This window comes from Schistocerca americana, chromosome 5, assembly GCF_021461395.2.
Source record: "Schistocerca americana isolate TAMUIC-IGC-003095 chromosome 5, iqSchAmer2.1, whole genome shotgun sequence".
NCBI lineage: Eukaryota > Metazoa > Arthropoda > Insecta > Orthoptera > Acrididae > Schistocerca > Schistocerca americana.
Window position 1 is genome coordinate 419,289,243 of NC_060123.1, and position 25,014 is coordinate 419,314,256.

At 41.3% G+C, this 25,014-nt stretch overlaps 1 protein-coding gene across 1 annotated transcript in view; it reads left to right on the top strand.

The window, feature by feature from the left end:
- The window catches only part of LOC124615362 (dnaJ homolog subfamily C member 13), a 361,181-nt gene that overhangs the window by 104,387 nt on the left and 231,780 nt on the right, over window positions 1-25,014 (top strand). The window contains exons 10-12 of the mRNA XM_047143178.1: window positions 1,963-2,118; window positions 17,551-17,805; window positions 17,946-18,128. Of these exons, the coding sequence (XP_046999134.1) occupies window positions 1,963-2,118; window positions 17,551-17,805; window positions 17,946-18,128 (594 nt within the window). The remainder of the gene's footprint in view (window positions 1-1,962; window positions 2,119-17,550; window positions 17,806-17,945; window positions 18,129-25,014) is intronic.

The window sequence follows — 25,014 nt, forward strand, 5'->3', positions numbered from 1 at the left end:
ACTATTCAATTTCATAGAAAAAAAATAATTATTTCTCAAACACTCAACATGGATTCCGAAAATCTAAATCTACTGAGACAGCTGTCTCTGCATTCCTAAATGAAGCCTTAAATGCAATAGACAGTAAAGAACATATCTCAGCCATATTTCTAGATCTCTCTAAAGCATTCAATGTCATCAATCAAAACATCTTGCTTCAGAAACTTGAATCTGTAGGTATTAGTGGCCCTGCCTATGAATGGATAACGTCATATCTCCAAAACAGAGAGCAAATAGTTGAGCTTACTATCCAAGAAGTGAACAAGATAAAGTCCTACTGCTCAAAAAAGCAGAGCATCAAGTATGGTGTACCACAAGGCTCCATTCTAGGACCAGTTCTGTTTCTACTCTTTGTAAATGACTTGGAACCGACTAGCCCATGCCATAATTACATAAAAGTTATGGATGACACAAATGTGATGATAAAAGGAAGGACCAAAGAAGAATTACTACATGAGATTAAAAATTGTACCACCCACATTACAGATTGGTTTTCTGTTAACAACTTAGTAATAAACACAGAGAAAACAGTTACAGTGCATATACACACAGTGCAAAATAAATGTCCACTAGCACCAGACAGAGTTGTTTACTAGAACCCTCGAAAATGTAAGCTCCACAAAATTTCTGTGGGTATGGATCCACGAAGATCTAAGATGGGTCAAACATACAAAATACAAATAAATACAATTTGCTATACTATCAAAATTATTTCTGAGTGCACATCGAAAGAGGCACTAAAAGATGTATACTTTGCCCAGGAAGAATCCTTACTGCGATATGGCATAATCTTTTGGGGAAACCGGTCTGCTAACAAAAGTTGTTTTATATGCCAAAAGAGAATTGTAAGGGCAATAGAAAATGCTACATTAAGAATCTCATACAGGCCCTTATTCAAGAAACTACATATCCTTCCACTACCATGTCTGTACATTTTACAAGTAATCGTGTTTGTAAGGAAAATCTTAGAAAATAGCAGCAATCTTGGGTCAACCAACCAGAGTATCCACCTATATAACACGAGGAGAAAGCAGGACATAAATGTTCAACATGCACAGACAACACTAACACAGAATGGACCACTGCAGACAGGAAACAGACTATACAATAAGCTACCTAAAAACATTAAAACAATAAAAGACACTTTAAAATTTAAAACTGCTGTCCATAAATATTTATTGCAAAAATGTTGTTATAATATAGATGAGTATCTCGAAACATAAAAATTTATTGCCAAGGTTAAATATAATGTATGGAAGCTGAACCTTCAGTTGTGATAATATTAAGCCTAAATCAATGTAAATATTTTTGTATGATTTAAAAACATGTACTGTAAATCACAATGACTTGTCCAATATCATATTGTATACCTTGTACAACAAATGATCAAAAGGACCAATAAAAATGTAATGTAATTATTCTGTAGCACATATCTGAGCCAGATGAGACTCTGTGAAATAAACCTTCAAATCAGCAGGTGCCACAGAACTTGATAAAGCAGCTATCTTCATCCCACCTTGAAGAAGTGCTGCGTCTGTCCACACCAGATTTCATGCGCATACAGGGGAAAATGTCCAACTGTATAAAAGTCTAAACTCACAGTTCAGACTGAGTAGTAGTTTCGTGGAGGCAATCATCATTCGTCAGTACTATAGACATTGTGCTACACATCCCTGTACCAAAGTGATATGTTACACCACAGGAGATAGCCATCTTTTTTTCTACAATTATCCAGTCCATTAAGACTCAGATAGCAATGATTAGTGTCCTGTGGTTTTTCTGATCTTATTTGTTTGGTAGCTGCCATCAAGCATACTGTGAGGCAAATATTTTTCACAGACGTCCAGTACCTCATGCTGCTGATGTTTAGATGCATGCATACTGGCTATTCACTAACACAAGACCCTTATTTTCTTTTTGCAGACTCGAGGTACAGGAGCACTTGTTGTTTCTGCAATGCTTGATTATCTGACTTTTGCTCTCTGTGTACCATACAGTGAAACTACAGATGGAAAACATTTTGACAATTTGTTGGAAATGGTGGCTGAGAGGGGAAGATCACTCTTTAAGCTTTTTCAGGTACGAGGTAATCTGCTTTCTAATATAATAATTTGTTGTCTCTCTGTTAATTTTACACATTTTGACACTGTTACCATACTCGGATCCAGTTTTACCGTACTGAGTGTGGAAGATTTGAACTTCAATGTTTAGCAAGTATTGGAAATATTAGGTGCCTGAATTAATTCTCACTGTGTGTGGGACATGGACAGAAGACATGTTTATTTTAATAGCATGGTATAAGGTAATATACTGAAAGTGGTGTCCCCTATCAGCTAGAAACCTTTTCCCACTTCGCGGGTAACAAATGGATTCCGTGATAAAAAAATTCAGTGTCTTTTGAAGTGTTCCACTCATGGGGACAGTTTTTAAGATAATTAAAATATGTGCAGTGTTGTTGAGAAAAGTTATGCTGCATGCACTGAAAAAAATGGTAAACTTGGAGGATAGATGTCTGCTGAATATGATGGGTGGAGTAAGACTTCCTGTTGAAGCTTTACTTACTTAGCGACATCTGGTTTGGCGTTGTCATGAAGCAGAAGGACTTTGTCATGTCTCTGAGCATAATGTGCACATTTGTCTTTACTCAATTTGAATCACACATTTAATCGTGCTTCATAGTATTCAACATTCACAGTTTGATCTAGTTGCAGCGGTGACAAAGATCCTTTCGTCATTGATTTTAAAATTGTTGTCATTGAATTGTCAAAATCAATCGTTGCATGTTGTTTTCCACAGAGCGTGTTCTCCATACACTTCTGGTAGCAAATGATGAATTCCTGCAGCGGATTTCTTGCGATGAAAGCAGAAGAGCAACACTTTCTGTGAATGTTATGTAGGTACAATGTCTAACATCCTCAAGTCACTAAATAGATATGTTCTTGACATGTGGAATAATTGGGTCTACTGCCACATGTGTGTGTCGCTCTGGCACAATATTTTGGCCACATAACTCGTTGCCCTCTTCAGGTGCTACCTGAGTCTGCTTCATTGGAGGATCTTGTCCAGTATTTATGCCCAGAGGACGCTGGGTGCTCTCTCTGCCGCGCCCGCCTGGCGCTGCCTGTAATGTGTTGCCTCTTCCCCGGTGCTCCCTCGGACGTCTGTGCCTGACTTGGTCGCCATCTATGGCAGCTGTCTGAGGCCCGTCCTGTATCGGCCATTCCTTTCACGGTCCACACCTGCCTGGTGCTGTTCCTGAGGTTTTGGCCCTTCCCTGGTGCTCCCACGGACGTCTGCACCCAGCTCGTCCACCATCTGTGGTCGTTGCAGCTGTCTGGGACTGGACCTGCGTTTGGCGTTCCATTCGTGGTCCGCACCCGCTTGGCGCTGCTCCTGAGGTGTTGGCACTTCCCTGGTGCTCCCACGGACGTCCGCGCCCGCCTCATCCATCATCTGCAGTTGTGGCAGCTGTTTGAGGCCCATCTTGTGTCAGGCATTCCGTTTGCGGTCTGCGCCCACCTGGTGCTGCTTGTAAGGTGTTGTCTCTTCCCTGGTGCTCCCTCGGACGTCCGTGCCCGACTTGGTCTCCATATGTGGCAGCTCTCTGAGGCCTGTCGTTTGTCGGGCGTTCCGTTTGCGGTCCACACCCGCCTGGTGCTGCTCCTCCTCCTGAGGTGTTACTACTTCTTGAGGAGTTTCTTGGTTCCTTTCGTTGGGCCCTGATAAGCTCCAGAACTGGACTCCACACCAAGTTGAACTGTTAACCGCTGTCTCGGTTTATTAGGTTGTCTGTGACCTTGATCTCGATGGCCTCCTATATGACACTGTCCCAAAATCTTGGAGTCTGTGTCACAATTTTGGTGTTGTAGTCCATTGAGTGACCGAGCTCCAGACAGTGCTCTGCTATGGCAGATTTGGTTGCCTGCCTGCCTGTCTGTCTGAGTCTGGTGTGCCTCTGGTGTTCTTTGCACCTGACATCCACCGTCCTGGTTGTCTGGCCAATGTATCATTTTCCACACTGGCACGGGGTGTTGTAAATGCCTGGCTTACATAGCCCCAGGTCGTCCTTCACACTCCCTAGCGTTGTCCCAATTATGGAGGGTGGACAGAAGATACTCTTTATATCATATTTTGAGAGATTTCTGCTGATCTTTGCACAAACAGGTCCAGCATATGGCAGGTATGCCACCTTCTTCACATCCCCTGGCTCCTCTTCTGTACCCTGTGGTTGGCTGGTAGCACGAACTACCCTTTGGATGTCTGTGGAGGAGTATCCATTTCTGCTAAACACCAGCTGTAGATGTTCTATCTCTGTGGCCAGACTTTCCGTATCAGACAGAGCCCGAGCCCTGTGAACTAATGTTTTCAAGACTCCGTTATTCTGTGCCGGGTGTTGGCAGCTACTGGCTTGAAGGTATAAGTCAGTGTGGGTGGGCTTACGATACACACTGTGGCCCAGAGTGCCATCTGCCTTCCCCTTGACCAGGACATCCAAGAATGCGAGCTGTCCATTCTTCTCTAGCTCCATAGTAAATTTTATACTTGGGTGGTGTGAATTTAGATGTTCCAAAAAGTCATCTAGCTTCTCCCTGCCATGGGGCCAAATGACAAAAGTGTCATCGACATACCTAAGAAAGCACTGGGGTTGGTAAGTGGCTGATGCATGTGCCTCCTCTTCGTGTCTTTTCATAAAGAAGTTGGCTACCACTGGTGATAAAGGGCCGCCCATTGCCACTCCTTCTGTTTGCTCACTCCCCTCAAAAGTCAGACATATCCAAAAGCCTAATGTTTCTACTGATAAATGGGTCTCATCTCACTGTCTGCTATGCTGCAATAGTAAGACTAATGCCTCTCTTCATCAACAGTGATAATTAGTTTTAAGTTCCCAATAAGTATACTGTTTGACTTTTGCAGAAAATTGTAATAACTCAAGTAGGAAGCTAAATCAGTGTAGTATAATTAGCAGAAAATAACGGGAACTGTAGGTTGGAATATCAGTATTATAAGGAAAAGGATAGATTGCTACTACCATAAATATGACATGTTGAGTTGCAGACAGGCACACTGTAAAAACTGTTACACATTTAGCTTTTGGCCAAAGCCTTCTTCAGAAAACAAAACATACAAACCAACCCCCCCCCCCCCTCCCCCCCCCCCCCCCCCCCCCACACACACACACAGCTAGTAGCTCAGACCCGAATGCAACTGTAATGATGGATAAAAGCAACAGTCTGAAGAAGGCATGGAAGGGGAAGGGATAGCAATGTACAGGTGAGATGAGAGTAAAGTGCTGTATGGCAGAGTGTGCCGGCACTAGATGAAGGTGTGACAAGACTGCCAGGCACAGCATTGGGAGGCTGTGGGTCAGGGAGGAGTGTAGGGGAGGGGGGAGGGGAAGGGGAGTGCAAAGGGAGAGGAGCATGGAAGGGGAAAGATGGACAGGTGTATTGGCAGAGGGCAGCACCCTATGAGAGGATGTGAATGGGACAAAGTGATAGGACAGAGGGGCTGAAAACTGTTGGGTGGAGGGTGTAGAGACTGTAGGTTGAGGCTGGGACAATTTTGGGAGTAGATAATATGTTATGAGAATAGCTCCCATCTGCGCAATTCAGAAAAGAAGTGGTGGAGGGGAGGATCCAGATGGCCCAGGTTGTGAAGCAGTTATTGAAAACAAGCATGTTGTGTTCAGTTGCATGTTGTGCCAGTTGGTGGTCTACTTTGCACTTGGCCACTGTTTGATGGTAGTCATTCATCCTGGTGAATAGCTTGCTTAGTTGTCATACCAATATAAAAAGCTGTGCAATGATTGCAGCAGAGCTGGTACGTGACATGGCAGCTTTCACATGTGGCCTGGGCTCTGATTTAGTAGTAGAAGCCTGTGACAGCACTGAATAGGAAGTGCTGGGTGGGTTGATTGTGCAGGTCTTGCATCTAGGTCTACCACAGGAATATGATGTTTATGGCAAGGGGTTGGGATTAGGAGTGTCATAGGGCTGGACTAGGATGTTGAGGAGGTTGGTTGGACAGAGGTCCCCGCATCCTAATAGCGTGCCACCGTCTGCAATCGCATCTGCCTACCTTTCCTCTTCCCTGCTCCTCTCCTTTTCCAATTCCGGTCGCCCCCCTCCTGCTCCACAGTCTCCCAACACTTGTCATGCCTCCATCTCTTCCCTGCGCACTTCGTCAGACAGCATTCTTTTCTGTTTTGATGTTATTTTCTGTCAATTTTGGGGTTATATTCTGACAATTTTGGCGTTTCTTTGCCATTTTGGTGATCGTTTCTGTAGTTTTTGAGTACTGTATGTTTCTGTTTTTGTCTTATTTCATTGTTTGTTAGTGTTATTTTGAAAATAAGAATGTACCTATCGAAAACAATTCATTTACATTATTAAAAAATTAACATTTATTTTAAACCCTTAAATCTAATCAGTTAAAGAAAACAGGATATTGCAGCAATACAAATGAAAATGATTGTATGGGATTGTTGGTTGGAAGATCACATCTCTCATTATTTGGCGACTGGTTCAAGTCTTTCCATTTGATGCCACTTTGGTGACTTGGTACATCTTAGTGATAAAGATGAGGTAAAACCAAACCCGCATTCCCCAAGTGAAGAAAATCTCTGATCCAACAAAGAATTGAACCTAGGACCCCTACGTCTAAACACTCTTGAAAGATTTTCAAAAGAAAACATTGAAGTTACGACATAGTTCTCTTTTAGGACTCTGTGCCACAAATCTGTTACTACTTCACTATAGTATGAAAACAGCTGCCTGGAGTCTAAATTTGAAACCGGAAGACAAACTGCGTTCAGCACAACACCAAACATTTGACAGTGTCCATGCATCCTGCCTGTATAAAAAAAGTTGCTTTACCATTAAGTTATGAAAGTTTGTATCACTTCAGAATATGTGAGTGAGAACTGTTGTTCTAGGTACACACAATAGACCAGCACCATGTCAGCATTAATAGTACATTACTAACCCATCATCAAAACAAGTACCTACAGCTGTGAATACAGACTTAATACAAGTTCTGTGGCCTCAGGAGTTGTCAGCCTAATTTGAAGATGCAACTCGGTGCTTTTTATTGTTTCATTCACCTCCACCTGAAGTATTTGTACCTTCATATTTATCATAAGTTTACTCAATTAATCATCAGATATTCATTTTCCCTTAATAATGAAACAGTCTTCGCTTTTAACATAAAATACAGGTAATGTTTAACCAAGTAGTGTCAATTTCCAGATATTTTTGCACAGTAAATTATGCAAAAAATGACATGGTTTGGAGGAATCATCTTTAGTGTGGTTCATCTCTTAAACTGCAAGACGATAATGCTTGCTGTCATTGTTGTTGTCTTCAGTCTGAAGACTGGCTTGATGCAGCTCACCATGCTACTATATCCTGTGCAAGTATCTTTATCTCCAAATAACTACTGCAACTTACATCCTTCTGAGTCTGCTTACTGTATTCATTTCTTGGTCTCCATCTACAACTTTTACCCTTCCTTCCCCATCCCCCACCCCCTCTCTCCTCCCTCCACATATACAGACGTACACTTCCCTCCAATACTAAATTGATGATCTCTTGGTGTCTTGGAATGAGTCCTATCAAACAATCACTTCTTCCAGTCCGGTTGTGATGCTGGATTCATTAAGCTGTGTGGAGCTTATGGAATTAACATGGAAGGAGTGAGAGAAGAGAAGGGTGAGAGCTGTGAGAGGGAGGGCACCAGGGGAAGAGGATAGGAATACAGTACCAGGAAAAACTAAAAACTTGGCTTGACGCTGTCAGAGGTAGTTGAGTGTTCCTCCACATTCAAGAAAGAGGGGCTAAGATGGAGGAGGAGGAGGAGGAGGAGGAGGAGGAGGAGGAAGAAGAGATGTCACTGAGGAAAATGATGTCAGTGAGGGTTCATAGATGTAACTAAACGAGAGTTGATGGATTAATGTGAAGTAGGGGGAGGTGAGAGGGTGATGATTGAAACATATAGGGCAGGGATTGGTGGAGATAGAGGACACTAGGACCACAGAAATGAAAGGCATGGTAGAAGCAGAAGAGCAGAGGAACAGTTCCTGTCTCTTTAATTAGAGAAGCTGGTGTCGATGGGGAGATTCAGATTTCTTGTACCATAAAGCAGATGATTAAAGTCAGTGAGTGCTTTGCTTTTAGATGACCAAACTTGCCATCGGTATGATAGGGCTGTAATAGGGTGCTCCGATAAAATGTGAACAGTAGGATTTGCATATAGGTATTCCTTGGGGATGTGGGTGACATTCTAGTATTGGAAGCAGGATTAATGTAAGGCTGAACCAAAGTATTTCATGATTTTGTATGTAGTGGAACACCAGTTAGGGTGGGAGCGGGCTAAGTTATGACATTCACTATTCCAGTGCAAAAAGAAAGCTAGCCAAAGCTCATGCCAACTCCGTAATAACTGCAACTTAAAACTACATCAAAACTCATGAAAAAGATCCATAAATAATCTTTGAAGTAAACGGGAAAACAGTTAAGATTCTGCAGGAATAAAAATGGCCTTAACACACCAACTGTGAGATAGAGATTTTCTCTCTCTCTCTCTCTCTCTCTCTCTCTCTCTCTCTCTCTCTCTCTCTCTCTCTCTCTCTCTCTCTGTGTGTGTGTGTGTGTGTGTGTGTGTGTGTGTGTGTGTGTGGGGGGGGGGGGGGGGGGGGGGGGGCTACATATTGTCTCCCAGTAATGGTAAATGAAGGGTAACAAGCCAGTTATCGAGCTATGAGATGAGTGAAATTTGTGATATCCATAGGTCAGAAATACACCCTGGTGAAGTGCCTGCCAGAAAACAGCAGCCAATCAATGACCAGCATCTGGGAGTTTTTCTGGAAAGCGAAAGTGTTTTGGTGTGTCCAGTAACGTGGATTTGTCCATCTAAGTTGCTGCTATGTTATTCTGTAGTTATTTTACTCCACTGCATGTATTATCATGTGCTGTACTGTGCTAGAGTTCCCATGAACAGGTAGACAAACTATGAGCTAGTTGAGATTTATTGAGCACTGGAATGCAGTGGTCTGGGTCTGAGAAGATTGTATCCTGAACATTTCCCAAACAAAAGACTACCAGCGGTTAACACGTTTAGGGGCTGTGGACCATTGCTTGAGAGAAATGAGCATGTTTGCATCTAACTAGGACGATACAGGATGATGAACAGTAAGGATTCTGGAATATGATGCAGTATTCCTTCATTTTGAAACGGCACTAGGGCATCGGCGCATAAACTCGATGTCACTCATTTGCTTGTCTGAAATGTTGCAAAGGGAAGTGATTTACATCCTTGCCGTGCATAAAAGGTCAAAACATTGAAAGTAGAAAATTATCAAAGGTAAGCAAATTGTCATGCCTGGATGTTCAGGCAGTAAAAGCTTCTCAACAGTATGTATTTTCCGTACTTCATGCTGTTTACGGGCGAGGCTGTTCTTGCTAGGGAAGCAGTATTTAACTTCTACAACCATCACCAGCGGATGCATGAAAATAGCCATAATATTCAAGAACATGGTCACCAGGAAAGATTTTCAGTGAATGTCTGGACAGGAGTTGTTGGTGCCAACATCCTACCTCTGCCAGATTAACTGACAAAATCATTTACAGTTTTTACAATTAGAATGTCCAGATTGTTGGAAGACATTCTCTCCACATTTTCCAACAGATGTTTTTCAAACAGGATGGGGTACCACTGCATTCCACTTCAGCAGTCGGATGGCATTCGAGTAACACGTTTAGAACACAAGTGGGTCGGGTACGATGGTACGTGCGAGTAGCCTCCCAGATTGTAACACCACTAGGTTTCGAGAATGGGGTTTCACAAAAGACATCATATATTGGGCATCTCAAATAGCTAATTGGAAAGAAATTTTGAGGATGTGACAGTCACTTGCAACATCCCAGGAATTTTCAAAAGGGTGCGCCAATAATTTCCTTGACAGTGTCAACTTTGTAGTGATACTGGCCACAGTGGTTTTGAATGGGGGGAAAAGGTTTTTTGGGAAAAAGAATTTAAAATTATATTTTGTTTCCTTTTTACCCTTGCCTTAGTTCACATTTACTGAACCACTGTACTTGTCAGAATAAAAGTTATTTCGTCCTCATATCATCATCATCATCATTATAGTTTTCTGACTCCAGTTTCCTAGGTGTCGTGAACAAGTGCTTGCCATCTCGTTCTGTCTTCATAGATCTTCTGTTCCAGGATGGCTTCCCATGTGTGTCCTTTCTCCTCCACATCTGCTCTTCCAGTCTTTATCCAGCATTTTCTTGGTCTTCCCCGTGGTCTTCTTCCTACGAGGCTCAGGTTGAAATACCTTTTGGCAGGTCTTTGGCTGTTCATTCTCATTATGTGCCCACACCTTTGAAGCCTGTGTTTCTTTATGACACTCATAACAGGAACCTCAATATCAGATACTTTTCTGTTCACCTCATTCCTGTTTTTGACCTTTCTAGCTGTTTGATTCATAGTTCCAATGAATCTCTCTTCTGTTTCGTGAATTCTGCTGAAGTCTTTGTTTAGTAGGGTACGTATTTCTAAACTGTGTGTTAGGATTGGTATAAAATAGGTGTGGTACTAGTAGCGTTTGCTTTTCGTGGCATTTTATCATCCCAGAGAAGATTTCTCTCTGTGTGAGCAAAAATTGAAACATTTGACCAGGGCCAGTTCGAGGTCATTTTTCCAAACAAACCCTTTTTTCTGCCTTTTCCCTCATACAGTTTGATCCATTTCAATATTCACTACTAATTGTGATGCACATTACATACAAATCTTGCACTCGGGCACCCGTAATGTTCTCCTCAGCTTGGCGCCCCTAGCAGTCAGTACTAATTGTGATACATTCAGTACAGAAATACTGCAGTGTGGCACTTGTGCCTTACAGTCCAGCTTGTGACCTTAAGATTTTATTATTAACAACATTGCACCTTACAGCAACACTTGTAAACCCTCTCACTGCTGTGCTGTTTCTGCAGTAAAACTGACCACCTTACCAAATTAATGGCACTATGCTATTTTTTCCACAGTTGATTTTAGTCCATCTTCTCAAATGAAATCGTTATCTTAAACTAATTTAATATGTAACTGTGCTCTTTAGCATAGTGGGTATTAGCTAGGGCAATTTAGTTCAAATGCAAACTCTCTCATTTTCTCATCACTGTCTGGCTGTTGTTTATGGCCGTAGTTCCATAGTAGTGGATTTCGATCCTATGGTTGTTTCACAAATTGTATTCAATGTTTCCTACAGTACTGTTACATAATTATTAGAATGTTTTTCTCCATCCTGTACTTAGTGTGAGGTTTGTGTAGAAAGTTTCGTGTAGAAGCAATGCTTGTCATTAAATGGGTTAACGTCGCTGTGAGTTTAGGAGCAGCAGTCCTTATTCAAAACAGATATTCAGTTTGGTGTTGATAAGTAGTCACAAATTATTGCACATCACAAGTATTGTTTCACCTTTATAGATTTGAGAACAGATCAGTGAAAATATTTAGGTACTCAGGAAATTTGGAGTCAATTCTGACTTCACAGGTGTGACTTACACTGTCATTGTATGCGGAATCCCAAAAGCTAAATGTAAGACTGAATGTATGAGAAACTTTGTTGTTTGATTATTTACAGAAATGGTGAAAGAAAAACATTTTTTGGTACACATAATTTTATTGCTTTGTATATCTTTGCATGCTTTTGAACCAGTTCGTGAGACATTTTGACCACTTTGATGTAAGGTACCTCAAAAATATGACTTTGGAAGAATTGAACAGCTGCTTCAGGTATAGGGGATTGCTGATAACAAATTTATTGTTTGAAAGAAGAGAATCACAAAGAACTCGTTAGGCAATGGGTGAATATGAGAAATAGGAGATTATTTTGATATTTTTCTTCTTTGATGTTGTTCTTCTTTTCTTACAGTGAGCATTACCATCATGAATGATGCGATATTTTTTTGGTTTCTCCAGTGACTTGTGGCAAAGAAAGTATTATATACTTTCCAAAATTGACTGTTCTTTGATACTGTAAAATAGTTTTCATGGCGTATCCAATGCAACCAAACATACAAATGGTAATTTTATTTGCGAAATGAAGCTGTTGGCTCCTGCAGAAGTGATGTGACCTTCTTTATCAGATTAGATTATAAAAGTCAGTGTCTTTGTTATGTCAGTGCTATGTACCTATGTGTCACTGCTATAATTTTTACATCTGTTGCTGACTGCAAAACTGGAAATGGTTATAAATAAAAAAAGTAGCATGTGATTAAGACAATGACTTTTATACTCTAATCTGAACATTTTATTGGAAGTGTAGTTTTTGGTTTGTATTGAGAAAGACTTAATTTGACTTTGGCCTGTATGGGGGCATAGGGTATCTAGCAGAACTCTGTCTTTAGACATTTTCCTAAAATCTGTCCAGGTCTTGCCAACTCTCCTCTCCTCACCTCCCTGCCAACCATCATCATCCATGTGCCTCTAGTCCTGCCTCTCTTCCTTGTTCCCTGGGGATTCTGTTCTTTCTTGTGCATTCTTTTTAATTGCTCCGCCTGACTCTGTCAGTGTGTGCCCCAACCATCTCCACTTTCTCTCAGCTTCCTGCTCTTCTGTAGGTATCTGGAGCTCTTCATTACTTACTTTTTCTGGCCACCAGATATTCATGATGCACCAGGGACAAAAACAAAGATGATGTAACTTACCAAACGAAAGTGCTGGCATGTTGATAGACACACAAACAAACACGAAAGTGCTGGCATGTTGATAGACACACAAACAAACACAAACATACTCACAAAATTCAAGCTTTCGCAACCAATGGTCGCTTCTTCAGGAAAGAGGGTAGGAGAGGGAAAGACGAAAAGAAGCAAAAACTTCATTTTTTTCAGTTAGTCTCTTGTTAGTACCCTGTTCCCTCTTTCACAATCACTTAACTTTGCAGACATATTTAATAAAATATCCTGTTTCACCCTTTCTGAATTTCTCGTTCCGTCATTAACTTATTGTTACCTAAACAAAATGCCAACATAATGCAAAAGTTGCTAAAGTGCTTTTGCCAGCCACTGCGCGATACTATGCTCGCAACACCGCTGTGGTGTCGTGGGCCACTGAGCGATACCATGCACACGACACCACTTTGGTGTCACTGGCCGTTGACTGCTATTTCGTGCACAACACCAATGTGGTGTAACCGGATGGCATAGTGTTAATTGATTTAATCAGTTGTTCAGTTTTTATAGGGTCTTGTGAAGCTTTGAGCCACTCACAAACTTGAGAAATGGTAGGTCTCTTCTTTGTTACTGATGGTATAGTTTCAAAATCTGCATGTTGCCTCCATCTGTTCCACTCCTCCGTAAGTGCCATAAATGGTATGTTGGTACATACGTCTAATGGTTGAAGTAAGCTAGTTTGCCATCCTGGAATGAGAGCTAACTGAGTTTTCAGTTCATTCGGTCTATTTTTAACATGTTCTGTTCTGTGAGACTGAAACTGTTTGCCTACTAACAGGGCAGGTTCTTGAGTAAGGCTAGACCAAATACTTTCTATCCACAATCTCATTCCTCTTCCGCCAATCCAGCCTTTATGGTGAACATAGACAAATACTCCTTTCAGCAATTGCTCCTGAGAAAGCATCTTCTTTTTCAAAATCAAAAGTATTGCCAATTTTGTCCCAATTTTGGCAATTTTGGAACCGATAGTTCTGTTAGAAGACACATGAAAGGTTAATGGAGGCTTGTTCATGTTTCCAGTTTGTGAAAGTTCAAACTTTTCTCATTTCCTTGCATTAATGACAAATAGATTTCAACAGTTTGTTCATCTTACTTGGCTGGCATCTTCTGTGATATTTTTGTCTTGGTCTGCAGACAAAGAGAATACCTCTTCATAGATCTTGAACCCCATGCTGTTGTCGATTAGTCAGTGATCCCTTTGTTAGGGGATATTGCTTTCACTTGTTGAATGATCATTTTTGTAGAAACTGACATTACCACTTGTCTCTTCTCTAAAATCCAAGTACTGAGTTCTGTTTCAAGTTTTGGCCAATTGACAGTTCCACTTCTCAGAGTATGTTTACTTTGAGGAGCTTTCTTTAAAACACCTTTCTGATTCAGCTGCGTTCCTACCATTGTTTTCAATTGTAAGTGACCCAAAATGCCTCTCTGCAGCACTGTTCCATGCTGCTTACATGCACTAGTGTAACAATGCAGTTTTTCAGCCATAGTTTGCAAATAAAACTACGATAAAGGTGTGACACAAGTGGATCTTCACACTAAGCACAACAATAACTGAAACTTGAATGAGCATACCTTATCTTGATACTGGTATATATGAAGCACACAGTTTGTGGACCTTTTGTCGGAGGAAAAAGTGAGTCTTATAGGCTGGCAAATACTGTATGTAGTACTTTGATTTCAGATTGTTGTGTACTATTTTTACAGGTAGTTTACATGTAGTTCATTTAACACCATACACTCACAGCCTTGGAATTTAAGTTAGATACCCTTTAATTTTTCCATGCCTTTACTTTTGCTCTTCACCCTCATTATCCCCAGTTGCAGGGGAAAAGGGGGGGGGGGAGGAGGAGGAGGAGGAGGAGGAGGAATGAAGAAGATGTGAATTTACAGTGATTTATTTATTGAAAAATTACTATTTTCTTCCTTTATGATTGATAAAGATGTATTGTTCATGTTGAGGGCACTCAGATTCAATTCCTTTTATGTGTTTTTAGCATGGTATTATTGATGGTTGTCAGTTATTATTTCCGTCAGCTCAGAACTACAATAACTGTGTTTGTAACCTCTGAATTTTCAAGTGGTATTATGTGGTAAATTCCTTGATAATATTTTTGCACCATTTCATGTTGATGTGAACTACATGTAGTCATTATTTAAATGAAAATACATTTCTTCTATCCGAGGGGTCTCACCTGACCAATGGTATTGTTATTAGAAGCCTATGAATGGTATTATTATTATTATTATTATTATTATTATTATTGGGAAGGGGGGGGGGCAACAGACAGCATGAATATTGTTGGAAAAACCATCCTGGATTTTGCCCGATTGGTTTAGGCAAGCCATGGTATGGATAAATCAGAGCTGAAATTTAGATATACAGTAGAGCTCCAGGTATCTGAAATCTGGCTGTCTGAATTGATTATCATCCAAATTGCAAAATAATGATTCTGACTGAGTGCGCTATTGTCCTTAGCTCTGTGAGGTTAGTGTAGGCACAGTGTGATGAGGAGTCACAGTCACCAGGTGGCTGGCCCAGCCAACCTGTTACTGTTCCTTTTGATTACTAGTTAGTCTGTGTGTTGTGGACCTACTGACTGTACGCATTGTTTTGTTTGTGAGTGCATTCCATTGTTCACTGTAGCATCCAAAAGAAAACATGTTGTGTTATCAGTGGCAGATAAACTAAAAATTATAGAGCAGTCATAGAAAGGAGCTACAGGCAAATAGTTGGTTGAGATGTGCGGTGCTGAACGAGCAGTGATTTCAGACATTAACAGGAACAAACCTATGCTTTTAAACTTCATGTTAGTGCTTGAAAACAAAGATGGAAGTCCTTCAAGAAAAAGAATGAAGGCAGCAGCAAACAAAAAATTTAGAATATGCTGTTTTAAAGTGATTTTTGCAGCTACGTTCTGTGGGAAACCCAATTTCAGGTCCGATTCTTTGTGAGAAAGCTAAGATTGTAGCTCAGGAGTTGTTGTTCATCCTTCAAAGCAAATAACAGCTGGCTAAGAAATTTTAAGTGCAGGTATGGTGTCCAAGAATTAGATTAAAGTGGTGAGAAGTTGTCAACAGACTCCAAAGCTGCAGAAGATTCTATTGAAAAATTTAAAGTTGTAGCAGACTCCTACAATCCTGAGCTTTTGTACAACACTGAGGAGACCGGTCTTGTTTGGAAAGCTCTGCAGAAACCACTTTAGCATCTAAAAGGGAGTGTAGTGCTCGAGAATATGAAGTTAATAAAGACCGTGTTATGGTGCTTATCTGTGTAAACTCTGCAGGAAGCCATGAAATACCCCTTCTGTTGCCGGGGGAGTCAAAAACAACCCAAGGCTTGGATGAATGCAGAAATGAAAAAGCAACAAAAATCTCTTGGAAAAGAGGCAATAAATTGCTTTTGATTGTTGATAATGCACCAGCTCATCCCATTGGAGAATTGTTGTGGAGATGGAATGGGCAGTTTACAACAGTCTTTTTACCACCAAATGTCACAAGCTTGCCACAACCACAGGACCAGTCTGTTATCGAAACCATGAAATGCCATTACAAAAGGCAACTTTTATGGAAACTTTTGGTAAAGAGTGAAGACAAAGGTGGTGTGTTGGGTGGCCACAAAAAAGTAAATTTGAAAGATTGTGCTTACGTGGTTGTGGAACCTTGGAACTTGGTTAAGGCAGTTGCATTAAAATATATGTTGAAGAAGTTGAAAGGCATACCAACCGAAGAAGAGAAGGAAAAAGAGGAGGAGGAAAGAGATGCTCAAGAAAGGGAAATGGAAGAGACTGGAGATGATGAGGATGACATGTTACTTGAGGAATTAAGAAATTTGTGGATGTTAAGAAGTTAGTGCTGAAGATACAGCAGAATGGGTGGTGTGTGATTCATCAGACCCTGGGTTTCAAATTCTAAATGATGGTGACGTTATTGAAAGTGTCAGAGCAGAAAGTGTCGAGCAAGAAGATGGCCTTAATGTGAAAGTGGAAGCAGACACAGCAAGCATTTGCCAGCCTTGAAGCTGCATTGATTTGTATGGAGTATCAACCCAAGTATGACCAGATGCAACTTTTTCACTGCACACAACTTGGCTGCCCAGGAACGTATGAAGACAAATAGCTTGCTTTGACTGAGATGTTCAGCAAGCAATGGCTATCAGCACCTAAACTGTACCGTACCACTATATAACTTGTAAGTAAAAGTGGTGCATTTTCATTTTAATTAATTAAAACCTTTTTTCCTTTAAAAATATATTTTCTCCCACTTTCAACATAAAATAGATAATTACAGCAATTAAAATGTGTAGACGCTTTATTTTTTCGAAAAACACCCAATTACTTGAATTTTTGATTATCTGAATGGGTCCAGTCCCAATTAATTCAGATAAGTGGTGTTCTACTGTACCTCTTTCTAAATACCATTCCATTTTGCTGCATTATCATGTGATGATTGCAGAACTTGATGTATTTCCATTTTCGTTAGAAGAAGATTAAGTGTACCATTATACTGTATGTGGAAGCCTGACTCAGGAAGGTGCAAGCAATTAACATAAGAAACTGGTACAACTCTCTACAATTTAGGGACTGAAGACCTATGCCAAATAATATCATAAATATTGTGTTAATTATTATTATTCTATTTGGTTTTAGTTGCTTAAATTTCAGTTCATGTGCTTTTTTTATGCACATCATGTGTATGACCCTAAATGTACTAGTGATAAAGTTTGTCCATTGTCGAAATACATGAAGATGTTTTATTCATGTGGCATACATTTTGACAGCATCCATCATTAGCTATTGTGAAGGGTGCTGGCCTGGTAATGAGAGCAGTTATAGAAGAAGGTGATGCAGAGGTGTCAGCAAAGATGCAAGATCTCGCCTTGGCAGAGGGTGCTCTGCCACGGCACTTGCTGACTGCTCTCTTCACCCAAGGCTCTGATGGCCGCCTTCTTACTCATCGACAATTGTCACGACATCTTGTTGGCCTGTGGGTTACTGGTCACCCCACGGCCATGGGGCTACTCAAAAGAATTATGGTAAGATTTACAAAACATGAATTTTATGGTAGTGAGGTGATAAATTAAGTTAGTGCATCAGCGTACATAATGTTCAGCAAGAATTTAAAGATTATTCTTGATATGTTTTATGCACAATGTTCTTAAAAAGAATTTTACAGCCTGCAGGGTTGTTAACGTACTTGGACTCTGAAGATAAGGTACCTGCAACAGCAATAGAACAGGAACACCTTAATACAAGAGATAACTTGAAAATTGCTCTGGACCATGCAAACAAGAACCGCCGAGGCCCTCACTGGATGGCCATAGAAAGACAGATACGTTTTGTGGAGAAGCAAGTTGAGGTCTGAAATGAATTATATTTATTACCATTATATAGTGGGGGACATTTATTTTTTAGATTTATACATAATGGAAGGAATAAAGCATTATTAACTCTGAAAGCTAGCATAATGCATGTACCTCTATGTGTATCTGTTGACTGTACTTGCATTTCTCTTGAAGGAAATTACTGAGCAGAATATTGAGACACACACACACACACACACACACACACACACACACACACACACAATTATTTTCAGATAATGGTTTTTAATAAGACATGTGGTTTGAAGGGAAAAGCAAATGACAAGGGTTAAGTTCGTCCGTGATACATACATGGATACTGTAGTTCATAATGTACTACCTAATGGGAAAGACCAAGATTCATGTCTTGGTCCACATAAAAGTTTAACTTGTCACAATTTTACGTGACCCCTTTTTTTATTTGATGTAGCTAATTTGTTGCGTCTTCCAATACTATATTCTGTATTATTCTGTATTGTTCTGTATTTTTTTGTAGACTTTTGTTCTCATAATAGATTGAGTTAGTGTCATCCTGGGATCTGAGTGACCTGCCTCTCTTTTTCAGCTTCCCAAGTACAGACCTCTCTCCTCCCCTAGGAGGGCATTATTAACTCTGAAAGCTAGCATAATGCATGTACCTCTATGTGTATCTGTTGACTGTACTGGCATTTCTTTTAAAGGAAATTACTGAGCAGAATATTGAGACAATATTCCTTTTGATTAAAAGTAATTGACTTACCTTAAATATGTGTAAACTTTTAATGTGGAGTCCTGACAGTCACTTGTTATGAAAATGGCATGAGAGGCTTACTCCAGCATGACAGCCCTGCTGTTTACCTGAGAAGCAAGTAGTGTAATATGGTTTTGGGTGACAAAACGGAAGTGTTGGGTTTTGGGGAGACAAATCTGAATACTTAAAAGTTGGTTACTTATGTGCATGCGAGTGTATATCAAAACCCCTGCGTAGCAGAATTTGGGGACCAAAGTAAAGTTAATAGATGTCAGTTTATTTTTAAGAATGTCAAAGGGAGGTCTTTGGTGAAATATCGTTGTGGAAAAAAGTAAATGTAACAACGTACCATATAGTTGAGGCATTGAGTGATTAATTATTACATTAAAAAAAACTGAAAATTACTGTGCTTTTGGAAGAATTTTTCACATGCGCACACACATGCACACACTTGTATAGCTGTATTGCTCCAGCTGAATACATTGTGCTGCCATGCAGCTTGACAGGGGATAACAGCTGGGAGGAAGAGGGTGCAGACACACAGTATAGGAATTTGACACTGTTGAGCTCATTGTAGCTGCAGGCTGAGAGAGTTGTGTGCAGTACCAAATGACATGGAAGAATGTATATGGAGGGAGATGCAGAACAGAAGAAGAGGGAGGACTACAGAGTGGTAGTTGTGAGTGCTATATGAGAAGGAAGTATGGGGATGGGTGGAGGTGGTATGAGGCAGTGTTTAGAAGAGTGTACAGGGAGGCCAAATAAGGAAAAATTGTCAGGATACTGAAAATGGCAAGCATTTGTAGACAGTGTAAATGAAAAACAAGAGTTAATAGGTAAGATCGTCATCTATTATCTGTGACAGAATACATGGACCATGGCTAGGAATGGCGTACATGCCGCCAACTACTTCGAGGAGCCATCAAAGCTGAGCTGAGGTGGACTGCCACCTGTGCAGTAGCTTGGCAGGGCTGTGATTGTTAATTGGTGTGGTTAGATAGATGCTGAAAAACAGGGTGAGGGCCGACATAGTAGCAGAGGATTTGACGGCTGTTTTTCATTTGCGGGTTAAAACTCTGAATGAGATGTTCCACATAACCATTTGAGGAAGGATTGAACAGAAGTGTAACCATGGAGCAAAGTTAGCAGTGGGGGTTACAAAAATATGTTTGCATTAAACCTTTTTTTTTAAAAAATAAACTTGGAGTAACTTCCCTGAATTGGTGCCTCTGGTTTCTTGGGGTGACAAAACAATTGGTAGATTACATACATGGACCATGGAACAGCAGGGCAGAGCAGCTGTGGTAGTGCAGCAGCACTCCTCACAGCAGTTTGAAATCAGGAACTATGACTGAGGTCAGTTGTCTGTAATGGTGACAGGGCGGGCATTGGTGTGTGCGTTGGGGGTATGTGTTAATATAGGGTATCCTTGTTAATCAAGGCTATAAAATCTAAAACACAAACAGTAGTAAACACTTGTTTTGTAGTACTAAATATTGACAGCCTGGTGTTGTATACAACTGTGCAGGCTGTAGATGAGGGAGAACGAAGGAGATAGATAGATTTGTGTGCGCCCAGTACACAAACAGTTTTAACATTTGCAGTTTGGGCAATCACTTAGTGCTGCACGGGTGGTGACTTGCTAGTATACAGTGAACAAATTAAAACGGGGTTAAATGCAGAGTGAAAAGAGAGAGAATAAATATTCCATTTTACTGGATTGAGAGTGATGATAGAGTCAAGATTCATTTATTTGCAACATTTAATCCACAGTGTTGTTACAGTGACTGTGATAAGAGGTTCTGAGAGAATGTGTTGACAATATGGTATGACTTCTGTTAGACATGAGTTAATTTGTGGCTTAGCTAGTAACTGGGACATTGACTGGAATCAGGGAATGCTTCATGAAACAAAATGACCAATACCTCCTTTTTTGTTTTAATTTGATGCCCTATGTACCTATTTTGATGATGCAGGATACTTCATTCCTGGAATGAAATGGAGGTAGAATTCCAGAATGAGAAATTGCAATCAGCAAATATGACTATAATCTGCTAAGTGAATTCAAGAGAGATCAATATTGCAAGGACGTTTGTTTTGAGCTCAAACATCAAATCCTATATTCACATACTACACGATATTACTATTTAATGTGGTAGAATAAAATATTGAGAAATTGCAAGGATTGTCAAAGTGATACTTAGGACAATGTGATCTACAGTACAATTCTATTTTATTGCAGTGGCAACAGGTATGAATGCCTTAACCACAACATATGCCTTAAGAAAACTTGTTCAGTACTCACATGTAATAAGCAATATGCTGTCGACACCCAATGAGAAAGTGTCTACCAACTTAACTGGGCTGCATGATATCATTATTTGTGAGTAATGATAAAGAGTAAGAGACTTGCTGTATGTTTGATACATTCCTGACAATAATCAAATTTTGGGAATGTGGAGAGAAGTCTTGGTCATTTCACCCATGCTGTTAACTGTGCAGTCAGTGAGGTATTCTATGATTAGAGCAGCTTAGACACCAACAGACCCAATTCAAAAAAATTATGACTACTTATTATAAAATATAAAGCTTTGTGCAGCAGTAGAAAAATTCACAATCGCATGCAGTTATTCTACAAGTCTAGCTTAACCCATTTAATAGCAAAGAGTTAGAAATTATATGCCTACAATTCGATAAGGCTCGGGTTGAACATTATGCTGTGAATTCATGTTAAGAGTTTTTGTCTTACCATAACTGGCTGTTGCTGCTAGGTCTGTGGGTAGCTGGATATGATCACAAGAGTGAGTGAGAAAGAGCTGCCTGTGGAAGAGAACACGACACCAAGCAGTAGTTGAGCTAAACACAGCAGATGAGACACAGACAACGACAAGCCCAAAGCAACCTATGCAACAACAAGGTGACAAGCAGAAAACTTTGCCACAACAGTGTCAATAGATCCAGGGCAGAGAGAGAGAAAATTCGAATCTTGACTGGAGAGAAAGACCAAGTGCCAAGTGAGGTTGTTATCAAATAGTCCACAGTACAGCAGAGATAGTAATCAACATTTTCAGACATGAATACAGCACTAACTTGGCCGTCATATTTATACTGGTCATGAGGAACACTTTTGGTTGACACATTTACGTGACGAGATGGGTGGCGTGCTTGCTATGCCCTCTAACAGCCATCTAGGTCCATTTTCTCCATTGGGCATTTTGATTCCAGATCTCTCCCCTCCCCCTCCCCCCTCCCCCCCCCCCCCCCCCCCCACACACACACACAAAAAAGGAGCTTATGGGTGGAAACACCTTTGTTGGTGCTGTGGGAAGGGAGGGGAAGGGAGGTGAGGTGTAGACAAAGACCTGGTCCCTTCAACTGCCGGTTGTGGGAAGGGAAGGTGTTTGGCAACATCCATTGGGACATTGCTGGTGATGGGTATGCCAGAGGGTCCCAACGATGTACATGAATGTGGAATGTGGAATGTTCACCAAAACAACATTAGAGAGCTGTCTGTGGCACCAAATTTTCACCAGAAGGCATTGGAGGACACAACGCCTGTGCTCAAGGCCGGAGCTGGTTGTGGTGGCAGTACTTAAACTCCATATGTCTCCACCACTTTTGCTGGTTTGCATGCCTCAGGACTTCTGTAGGAATGAGCCTAGACAGCTGTGCTAGATGTCACACTGGAAGGCATGGGAATGGGGCTCTGAAGGGGCAGCATCAGAAGATGAAGTGGGGTCCATGGTTGCCATCAGTGGAGTAGCTCGACAGGGCTGTGAATGTTAATTAGTGTGGTTTGATAGGTGCTGAAAAACAGGGTGAAAGTTGACACAGTGGCAGAGGATTCAACAGCTGTTTTCATTTGGTGGTTAAAAATCTGAATGAGATATTCCACTTCACCATTTGAGGAAGGATAGAACAGTTGGAAATGTGTTTTATGCCGTTGACCTCTCAGAAATCTTGCCATGAGCTGTGGCCCATTATTGGAGAGCAATGAGCAAGGTAACCCTTCAGTGGCCAAAAACTGGGCCAAGGCAGTGAGAGGGGTGTGTGTCATGGTGGTCACCACGTGTACAACATACGGTTGTTTACAGTAGGCATCCACAATGAGGAATCACATTGATCTCAAAAATGGGCCTGAAAAATTGTGATGGATGTGGTACCAGTGGAGGTGCGGGATTATGCCAGGGGATGAAAAACTATGGAGGTGCTGCCTGGTGCCAGGTGCATGCCATGCATTCACGGAACATTCTTTCAATGTTGCTGTTGATCCCTGGCCAGTACACATTGACAAGCTAACGCTTTCATGCAGAATATCTCATCATGTCCCCAGTGCAGGAAGCTTAACATCTGCTGGGTGACTATCCAGTGCACATCTGTCTCAGTGTTCAAAAGAATGACATATTGACAATTGAGTGCCAGGGAAAACATAAAACATGTTTCCTTGAGCTGAACTCGTTCACCAGCTGGTAGGTAGGGTGGGCAGCCTTGGGTTACATAGTGGAGGACCTGCCACAAGGTGAGGCCCCAGCACTTGATGGCAGTGACATGAGTGACCATAATGGGGAAGCCATACAGTATATATTGCCACTTGGTATGATATGAGAGCGGAGAACCTACTGTTGGATGAATTTAGGGTGTGAGCCAGTGGGTAGGCCGACAATGCATAGGTATTAGAGTGCTGCGCCACTCAGGAATACTCAGGAACAATGACCAGCACTGGAGGTGTTGGGCTGTCTGTTCTGGGAGGCTGGAGCCTGGCCTGAAGAATGCCACTAACATTTTGTGACCTGTAATTAGAGAGAACTGCAACCCAAAAATGTAGACATGATTTTTTTTAACAGCAGACACTAATACCAATGCCTCCTTTTCTATCTGGGCAACTGTCAATGTCTTGGACACACATGTTGTAGGCTGTTTGGAGCCATTCCAATTCCCATATGCCAACGCTGCCCCGATGCCATTAGCAGATGTGTCAGATACAACAAACAACAGGCAACCAGGACAGAGTGGCTTAAGGCAAGAGGCAGATTTCAGAATGATTTTCAATTGGGTAAAAGCCCAATCGCAGCCCGTGGTCCAGTTGTAAGGCACAGCCTTTGTATGCAACTGACTGAGGGGTTGTGCAATGTGAGCTGTGCAAACTTGGAATAATATTTGATTTTGCTGAAAAACACCAACAATTCAAGTAAGTTTGTCAGATGGGGTAAGGAATCTATTTTAGTGACATTCTGGTCAGTGGGCCTGATTCTCTCTTTTGTGAGCTAGTGCCCCAAATACTCCATTTCCAGCTAAAAAAAAACCTGCACTTCTACAAATGACAACACAGGCATGCGTCCCACAAGGTCATGAATAGGATGCAGAGGTTTTGCAAATAATCCTGGGGGAAGGGTCCTGCAATAATGAGATCACCCAAGAAATTCACACAAGCCAGAATATGCTGCCTCAGCTTTTCCAGAAACCTTTGGAAAATATTGGGGGGCCAAGGCAATCCCCCTCTTCGCCACAGTGCTTGCAGGACCTCCAGTGATTCCGATAGTCTGCTCAGGAATGAGCAGAACAACACTGTGCACATGGAGTGAGTGGTCCCTGAGGAGCAGCTGTGGTTCGAACCCAATAGACACATTGGGTGACAGTGAATCACAACATTACTGCAACCTAGGTTTATCCTACACGTGCAATGCAGGGATGGATTGTGTGGTGGTGCGTTAACTACTGCAAATTATGATCTCACCATGAATCATTCGTTAGCAGCTCGCACAATTCTGAATGAGTGTGAGATGTGCAAGGTGTCAACACTGATGCATTATCTAGTGTCAACGGTGCTGTGTGGACCCCAGGATCAGGTGCAAGCTGAACCATGACACCATGAACAAGCAGTCCACATACAAAAACAGAATTAATGCCCCCCCCCCCTCCCCCCACCCTCCCCCTGGGGATCATGGTTCTTTTGAGAGTTCTTGCTTTGTGCCCATGGAGCCCAAAGCTATTGCAGCTCATTTTTCTTTCCTGTATTGCATTCCTTCCTCCATGCTCCTCCCTCCCGACCCTTGTTCATTATCCCCCCCCCCCCCTCCTTTCCACTCTCTTGGTGTCATTATTTATGTCCCTCTCTCCCTCTTGGGACACAGATCCTTTGATCCTTCTCCACC